The following is a 9,002-nucleotide window of genomic DNA, read 5'->3' on the forward strand; positions in this document are numbered from 1 at the left end:
CTTTGGGCTTTCGAGAAGACTTCTTTCTGGATGAGGCGGGATTTGGGCAAGGATCTTAAACATGAGTACAGGTTGAGAAAGGAAGCAAGCATGAGCAAAGAGGAGTCCAGAGTTTATGAGTCTCTGGATGACTTTGCCAAAGGGGTGGGTGGAGAAAGGGCCCTCTGGTCCTAGACCCGGTCCTCCTATTCCTGACTCTCTGCGTGGACGCGCCGCTCCTCCAGAGGTCGCTGTTCCCCAGGAATCCGTCACGGGCGTCTACCCGGCAAGGCCGGGACTCCTGGTCCCCTTGCTCTGCTTCTATGGAGCTCGCGCGGCTCCGCACGGGCTTGGAGCTCCGAAAGGCTAACCGCGAAGGCGTGCGTGTGTGCCTGTGTGTATGTTGCGTCGGTTACCGGATTCGGACGGCTAGGCCCCCTCCTCAGTTCCCTCCCGCCTTGCCCCACTCCAGGGCTGCGGAAGGACGTCCGGGTCTCGGGGTCTCGCTGCTCCAGCGGGCAGCGCAGCTGGTGGGCACGCGGCCGCCGCTACACTGTTGCCCGCTCTCCCGCCGCGCCTTGCCTGTGCGCTGTCCCCTCTCCCCGCTCACTTCCCAAACACACACCGAGGCTTGCACCCTCACGCATCCTCCTTCCCCGCCAGGGTCACGCTGCAGGCCTGGAATAGGTTGCAGGCCCAGCCACGTCGCGCCGCTTCCGGCTCGGGGGCAGAGCGGTGTGTCTGGAAGGCGAGGCTTCCAGGGCAGTCCCCGCGCAGGTCGTGCGGTTGGCAGGGGAGCACTCGGGACAGGCGCGGGTCGGGCGGGCACACAGAGCCACCGCCATCAGGAGGGGCACACGCACGCAGAGGGAGGAAAAACAGCTCCATCCTCGGAGGGACGAAGAAAGAGACCCTCGTTCGCAGAAACCCAGGGCGCACTTAGACTGCAGGAGCTGGGGCTGACGCTCCGACACACCTGGAAGCGTCCTTTTCTCCCCTGCCCGCAGCTGTGCGTCTCCCCAGCTTGTCGCACCGCGGTCGCTGCGAAGCCAGGGCCCCAGGTTGGGCGGCTGCGGAGCCGAGCTGTTTTCACCCTCGCCTGGGCCCGCAACCCTCTTCCCGCGAACCAGAGTCGACAGGCTCCGCAGCTCGTCCGGGTCTCAACCGCGGCGCAGGGCTGGGGCCGGACCGGGCTCAAGCGAGCCCCCTACGATGTCGTCCCGGGATGGGGGGCCGGGAGGCGACCGGGGCCGGGCCTGGTGAAAGGAAAGAAAGACATTTCCTCGGAGAAGTGGGGCGGGGGTCTGTGGAGGTGTGGGGAGCAGTTCAGAGGCGCTTGGGTCGGGCGGGTGTCGGCTGGGGCACACGCGGGAAGCCCTGTCATTTCTGTGCTTGCTGTGGGTCTGGCCTCTCTTTTAACTCTGACCTGGGGTCCCGCTCCTGTGTGAGGGGAGCCCCGCCGCCTGAGGTTCGTCCCCGCAGGTCTCCCGATCTGGAGTCTCCCGCCTCCCGCCCGGGGCCAAGGGAGCCGATCGCTCAGGAACAGGCGGGGATCTGGGTGAAGAAAAGGGTCGGGGATGTTCGGGCTTCGGCCAAACAACTGTCTCTCCACCGCAGAGCTGCAGCCCGATGGCGGAACGGGAAGAGGGGCGACTGCGCGCGCGTCTCGCAGCTTTCCCTGAGGCTGGCAGAGTTTGTGAATAAAATTAGAGAAGTGTGCGCGCGTGGCGTCCCCCTGCACGGCGGAGGCCGTGCTGTGCTCGCGGAATTCACACGGCGGGAAGGCCGCGCCTGAGGTCGCTCCGCTCCGCGTTCCCGCCTCCCCCTTAGCTCAGGGCCGCTCTTCGCCACGTTGGCGACTGACTTCTTTAGATTCTCAAAACCATCTGATAGCTGTCGTTTTCCCTTAGTCCAGAACAGTACGTCTAGGGCGACCATAAGGAGGCAAGAGAGAGGAGCCATGAAGGGAGGGACACCACCTATAGCTAGCAACACATCAAAGCAAACACGCAACAACTCCCGGTTGTTGGAGCATTTTGGGGTGGACCTCCCTCCCAAAAGGTGCCCCCCCAAAGCCTCCAGTTGTTTCTTGGCTGCGTGAAGGAGGTGGCAAAATAGTAAGGTAGAGGAAGGAAGAAGCCAGACTCTATTAGTGACACTGTAGCCAAGACACACAGAGCCTGTGGCCTCCTGCTTCTTGGAGGTTTCAGGCCCGGGGACTGAAGCATAGGTTTTCCCTGGAGGGAAGTGACAGAGTCACCCAGATAGCAAATGTGACAGGAAGCTGAGCCCACAGGTGGGAAAGCCTGGTGCCTGGGGGAAGTGCAGAAAACTGAATGCATTCCAAAGGTCCTGGTGGACCTTCTCCCAGCCCCCCACTCACCTACTCCTGACACTGTTCAAGACAAATCTAGATTTACACTAAAACCTTGGGAGGGATGAGAGGTTGCCAGAAACACCTTTCCCAAGCTTGGTCAGGGGCTAAGCCTCATTATTTGGATAAGTAAAGGAGTTCTGGCCTGTGAGTCTGGACACCTGTGTCCAACCCAACCCTGGGAATTGGGAGCAGCACTTCAAAAGCCTGGCTGAGTCACATGACCTCTGAGCCTGTTTGCACTCCTGGAAAAGTATATGTGTGTTTGAAGGGTCTGGATGATTCCTTAAGATCATGTTCCACCCCCACATTGCAGAACAAGGGCTAGGCGCCTATATCCTTTCCCCCAACCTGAATCTGAGCAGCAGTGCGCCTGCTGGAGAGCCAGGCCGAGGCAAAGGCTCGCAGCTGCTCCTGGGAGTCTTGCCTGCACTCTGGAACCTGGGCTACATGGGCACAAAATGCCTCAGCCAGTCTGACCCTGAAGCTGGGCAGGAGGTTGGAGCCTGGGAAACCCGAGAGTGCTGGCGAGGAGGGAAGTGACTGGTTCCTGCCTGCCATTTTAGAAACGAAGACATTCAGAAGAAGGTGAGGTGCAGTAAGATGAGACCAATGTTGATTTTCCTTCCCATTTTTTCAGCTACTAGCAGGGCAGAGCCAGGCTAGAGCTGATATGTGGTAGACAGTGTGGGGTATCTGCGAGTTCGAGCGAGATCTCCATGAAGTAATACACGAGCTTGGGGTATGAGTAAGGTGACCAGATAAAATAAATCTGCTAAACCTAGCAACCCTAGGTATGTGAGTTTATTTGGACTCATGCAAAAACACTTCTTTCCAAAGAGCCTCCCCCAATCCTTTTTCTCTGGAGGGCCTTATCACCTAGAAAATTCCAATCCCCCAAAGCCACTAGCCCTGACTAACTCCTCGTCCATGGTTTGAGGACTAGACCACTTTTCTCCTTCCTGAGGACAGCCTGTTTAGGCAGACCCTGCACACCAGGTGGCCCCTTGGTCTGAGGAGTGTGTGTAGGGGCCACAGAGGACTTTCTCTCCCTGGATAGGAGCAGCCAGACCTGCTTCCACTCTCCTCTGCTCTCAGCCAGATAGCTTGAGAGGATAGAGACCTCCATCACGAAGATTAAGTGATAAGCACCTGACCCTGCTCTATCTTGCAGGAGCCTAGGTGAGTCCCTTCCCTCCTCTGGGCCTCTGGTTGTCCCAACCGTGGAATGGGAAAGTTAGATTTACACTAGATTATTCCGTAGACTGGAAACTGTTAGAGGAAAGAATGTATCTGCCCCCACATCAACCCTGTTGAGTTACAGCTTGTAGGGGCCAGGAGATCCCTCCCGCCCTGCTCCTAGCACCTCTATACAGGGGATCTGATTCAGCGCAGTGACCACAGAGGGTTAGATAAACATTATCCCAGTAGGGGTAACCCAGTGAGGGGCTGGATCAGAGCTTGAGATCCAGGTGGGAGACTACACCTCGCCTGTCTTCTCTCTCCCCAAGAGTCTGCAAAGTGAAAAGTGCTCCCAATACCCTCTTCATAAATAGACTAGAGTGACATAACTACTTTTAGGTATTAGTCATGAAGTAGGTGCTTTTCTTTTTTCTTTTTCTTTGCAGGTTCCCTGCTGAGCAGAGAGCCCGATTTGGGGCTTGATGCCAGGACCCTGAGATCATGACCTGAGCCTAAGGCAGAGGCTTAACCCACTGAGCCACCCAGGCGCCCCGAAGTAGGTGCTTTTAAATCTCATTTTTACAGAGAAAGAAACAGAAGCACAAAGAGTTAAAGCAATGTATCCAACATGACAGAGTCAGTAAGTAAGAGTGAGAACCAGAATCCCAGCAGCTTAACGTCAGGGTTTCTGCTCTTAACTCCTAGGCAAAGCAGGAAACTGAGGCTGGGTAGGGAAAGTAGCTTGGTGGCTGTCAGACAGCCTTATGACAGAGGACGGCAGCTGGGTTTCGGGCCTCGCATGCCGGAACTTTGACCACTGCGCGGCGCTGGCGGAGCAGCGGCCTGTCCAGTTCTTGCCCACGGCTGGCCATGCCCATTACTCCTGTGACCCCTCAGGGTTGAGATGGGCCCAGTCTACTGGATGTTGGGTTCCTGGCCAGGGGAGAAAAGAGCCTAATGGGCTGGGCAGAAACCCGGCTGGTAAGAAGAAGGGCAAGGACCAACCTTGTGTGCGGGGACTCCTGAGAGACGAGGCAACGCTGGCCTGGGGCTGAGGTCAGGGCTCATTGAGGAAGGTGTCTTTAGGGGTCCTGTTGCCGGTCCGTAGGGCCTACAAGTCCGGCCAGAAAGGGGGGGGGCAGCCCTGCAGTGCGGCTGGGGGTAAGGAAATGGAGCGAGGGATTCTCGGACCCACGAAGAAATACCCCCCCCCCCCAAATGCAGGGTTTCCACAGGAAACGAGGCAGGGATTCACCGAAGGCGAAAGACACAGTCACAGAGCCCAAGACAAACGAATACCCGGACCGAAAGGGGCAGAATACAGACAAACTCAGAGCGACGGACCGGTGCGCGCCCCCGGAATACCCGCCGAAGCGCCGCACAGTAGCTTCGGGGAGAGGGCGACGCTCAGGCGACGCGCTCCCCGGGTCTCCCTGCACACACTCTTGCGTCTGGGGTCCTGCGACGCGGCAAGAGGGTGTATGGCGGGGTCTCGGCTTTGGAAGGGAGAAGAGGGGCGCAGCCGGAATCTCTCACCTCTCCGAGGCCCGAGGCTGAGAGCGCCAAGTTTGCTCCTCGCGATCACTCAAGTGCGTCTCCCCTAGGGCCGGAAGCGGCTCTGGATCCGGCGGGCCCCGCTCCGGCGGCTTCGGTCCCGCGGTCTCAGGCTCCCGCTCGCGCTCCAACTGCGCTTCGGCCTTGATGGCCCCGGGCGCTGCCGTGGATAGATGAAGGCTCGGGGGCTTTCCCTACTTCTCCCCGCGCCGGATGGCGCCCGCGTGAACCTCAACATCCAGAGGCTGGGCGCACTGGTTCCAGGTGGTGGCTCCGGGGAGCGGAGCGTGTGCGGGATCTGCGGGCAGAGGAGGACCCGCCTCCGGCCACCCGAGCCAGCTCTCGCCTGTGGCCGCTGTTTGTTCCCGCCGGGCCCCTCCGCTGAGGCAGTCCTCCCGCCCCCTCCCGCCCCGCCCCACCCCGCTCGGGGAGCTCCGCCCCGGGTTCGCGCTCTTCCGCCTTAGGCAGCCGCGAGGCGGGAGGGACAAATTCCCCTACCCCCCCCCCATCCCGGGGGCACTGGGGGCCGAGACCCGCCAGGGTCAGGGGAAGCCTCAGCTCCTTCCGCCCACGCCCCGGGTGTGGGCGCCGGGCTTCGGCTCCCGGGGCCGCGGGGAGAGCGGCCAGTCGGGTGCTCACCGGGAGGTGAGAGCCGCGAGTTGGGCCACGAGGGGGCGCTGCGGAGCTGGGGGACACCCCTCCCTACCCTCCTCAGTCCCCCGCCCCCTCCCCGCCCGCGCGCAAAACACACTCGCCCCAGAGGCAGCGCGGCGGAGCCCAAGCCGCGGCCGGAGCGGAGCCGGAGAACGGCGGTGGCGGCGGCGGCACCATGACCCTGGGCAGCTGCTGCTGCGAGATCATGTCCTCCGAGAGCTCCCCGGCCGCGCTGTCCGAGGCCGACGCAGACATAGACGTGGTGGGCGGCGGCGGCGGCAGCGGTGGGGGGGAGCTCCCTGCCCGCTCCGGGCCCCGCGCCCCCCGGGACGTGCTCCCCCACGGCCCCGAGCCTCCTCCGGAGGAAGCCGAGGCGGACGCAGCCGAGGACGAGGAGGAGTCCGGCGGCTGCTCGGACGGCGAGCCCCGCGCTCTAGCGCCCCGGGGGGCGGCGGCCGCAGCGGGAAGCCCCGGACCAGGCGCGGCGGCGGCGGCAGCGGCCCGGGGCGCCGCGGGGCCCGGGCCGGGACCGCCGTCGGGGGGCGCGGCGACGCGGAGCCCCCTGGTGAAGCCTCCCTACTCGTACATTGCGCTCATCACCATGGCCATCCTGCAGAGCCCCAAGAAGCGGCTGACGCTGAGCGAGATCTGCGAGTTCATCAGCGGCCGCTTCCCCTACTATCGGGAGAAGTTCCCCGCCTGGCAGAACAGCATCCGCCACAACCTCTCGCTCAACGACTGCTTCGTCAAGATTCCCCGCGAGCCGGGCAACCCGGGCAAGGGCAACTACTGGACGCTCGACCCGGAGTCGGCCGACATGTTCGACAACGGCAGCTTCCTGCGGCGCCGCAAGCGCTTCAAGCGGCAGCCGCTACCGCCGCCGCATCCACACGCGCACCCTCATCCCGAGCTGCTGTTGCGTGGCGGGGCTGCGGCGGCGGGGGACCCCGGCGCCTTCTTGCCCGGCTTCGCCGCTTACGGCGCCTACGGCTATGGCTACGGCTTGGCGCTCCCGGCCTATGGCGCACCTCCACCGGGCCCGGCCCCGCACCCGCATCCGCACCCGCACGCCTTCGCTTTCGCCGCCGCTACCGCGCCTTGCCAGCTGTCGGTACCCCCAGGCCGCGCCGCTGCTCCTCCACCCGGACCTCCGACGGCCTCGGTGTTCGCGGGCGCAGGCTCAGCTCCGGCCCCCGCGCCTGCCCCGGGCGCAGGGTCGGGCCCCGGCCCCGCAGGCCTGCCAGCCTTCCTGAGCGCCGAGCTGGGGTGCGCCAAAGCCTTCTATCCCGCGTCGCTGAGCCCTCCCGCAGCCGGCACCGCGGCGGGTCTGTCTACCGCACTCCTGCGCCAGGGCCTCAAGACGGACGCGGGCGGTGGTGCGGGCGGCGGGGGCGCAGGGGCCGGGCAGAGGCCTTCCTTCTCTATAGACCACATCATGGGCCACGGTGGCGGCGGGGCAGCACCCCCGGGCGGAGGCGAGGGCTCCCCGGGATCGCCTTTCGCGGCGGCGGCAGGTCCTGGGGGTCAAGCCCAGGTCTTGGCTATGCTGACTGCCCCAGCCCTGGCTCCAGTGGCCGGCCACATCCGCCTCTCTCACTCCGGGGACGCGCTCCTGTCCTCAGGGCCCCCGTTTGCCAGCAAAGTCGCCGGCCTCAGTGGCTGCCACTTCTGACCGCATCGAGCTCAGGGCCGGTAAGGCCCGCACTCCTCAGACTCTCCCGGGAGCTCCTGCGGTCCCAGCGGAACTCAGGGAGTCTATTTATGAAGAGTCTCCAGACCTTGGGCCGGCGCTCGTGACTTGGCACTTCAGGCTCCATGCTCAGAATTTCGGCGAGAGTTGGGACGAAGCGGGCTCCATCGATCAGGGAGAGGCCCAGGTCTACGCGATGAATTCGCAAGCCATGATCATTCCCACTCTAATATGAGCATTAAAAAGATCGGAGGAGCCTTTGCTTTTTCCCAGCCTCTGCGCCTCTCAGAGGCTGGGAGGAATGCTTTCCTGGAGAGATGTCTGCCCAGGCCCTACCGATTCCACCAGAAACACCAACTGCACAGAGAGGTCTCCCTTTCTGCCTCTCCCTCACTCCTTCCCCCCAATTTGAGGCCCTGCTTGTCAGATATTATAATTTAAAGATACCTATTATCTGCTTTGTGCTTAAAAGAAAATTTCAACTTTTTTTTCTTGCTGTTCTCCAAGAAAGCTCGTTTCCTCTGAAGCCTAAAGCAGTGTCTACACCGGCGAAGATGAACGGAGAGGTTAAGCGAGGGGTTTCCACAGTCCCCGCAGAAACCCGGGATCCCACTACACTGAGGAACATCCTCCCTCTTTTGTGTTGGGGTGCTTTTAAAGGAACTTTCCCCTTTTCCCATGGCAGGCTGGGTCCAGCCATCCAGGGCCAGCGGCCCTCTCAGCGCTCTGCTCTGTCCCAGGCCCTGGGATATTTATTGTAGCTAAAGGCAATGAGGTTGGGGTGGGACAGGAGGGTCTGGGTCAAGGACTGGAGAGGTGGGGGTGGGGTGGGCAAGAGCACATCCTGTGGCAGGGGGTCCTGTAATTACGTGTAAATATCTGTACAGCGGGCTGCTATCTGCGTTCTCTGTCCACTGGGTGTGAATTGATTTAGATTTCCCCACTGAGGGGAGACTCTGTGAAATCGTCTGATGGTTTGTGTGGAAGAAAAGAAAAATCTGTCTTCCCCCCCATTCCCATTGGTGTCAGTTGAATAAATGTATGTGAACTCCGGCAGTCACTAGCTCTGTCTGCTTGCCTGCACTCCCCTTTTCCAGTCGGAGCTTTCCCAGACACCCAGCTCCCAGGTAGAGAGGGAGTGGGGAAGAGCCCTGCACAGCCCAGACAGGTAAAGGAGGTCTTGGGCTTATTGGATACTGGGAATGTTGTGGCCTTAGCCTTTGGCTGTCGATGGGGCTAGGACTCTGGGAAGCCTGGGACCCCTGTAGCACTTTCATTTTCACTCTGGTCCTAAATGTCTGCCTGGGGTTCTACAGCCGAGGTTTTGTTTCAAATGGATTCTCATCTGGTTTAGACTTCAGGGAGGCTTGGTCTTATCTGGGAGCCCAGTGCTCATGGACAATCTACTCACTAAGTACAGTTGGAGTGAATGTGTTTCTTGATGCGTATTCTGTATGCCTCTGTGTGCGGAGGCTTTCCTGGAACTTGTTCCTGTTTGTGTTTCTGAGGGTCCTCTGTATCCTTGCTTTTTGTCCTTCTTTGTGGGGGGAGGAAGTGAGTTGTATTTTA

At 61.3% G+C, this 9,002-nt stretch overlaps 1 protein-coding gene across 1 annotated transcript; it reads left to right on the top strand.

Annotated features, from left to right (window-relative positions):
* The first annotated feature begins 5,551 nt into the window (after positions 1-5,551).
* Positions 5,552-8,233, top strand: FOXD2 (forkhead box D2). The gene has a single exon (XM_059374659.1). The coding sequence runs from the start codon at positions 5,919-5,921 to the stop codon at positions 7,413-7,415; it is 1,497 nt and encodes a 498-aa protein (XP_059230642.1). The 5' UTR covers positions 5,552-5,918; the 3' UTR covers positions 7,416-8,233.
* Positions 8,234-9,002: the final 769 nt, after the last annotated feature.

Source organism: Mustela nigripes, chromosome 14, assembly GCF_022355385.1.
Source record: "Mustela nigripes isolate SB6536 chromosome 14, MUSNIG.SB6536, whole genome shotgun sequence".
NCBI lineage: Eukaryota > Metazoa > Chordata > Mammalia > Carnivora > Mustelidae > Mustela > Mustela nigripes.

Bases quoted from the DNA above. Each gene is read 5' to 3' on its own strand.
- FOXD2 (XM_059374659.1), top strand. From the start codon at position 5,919: ATGACCCTGGGCAGCTGCTGCTGCGAGATCATGTCCTCCGAGAGCTCC.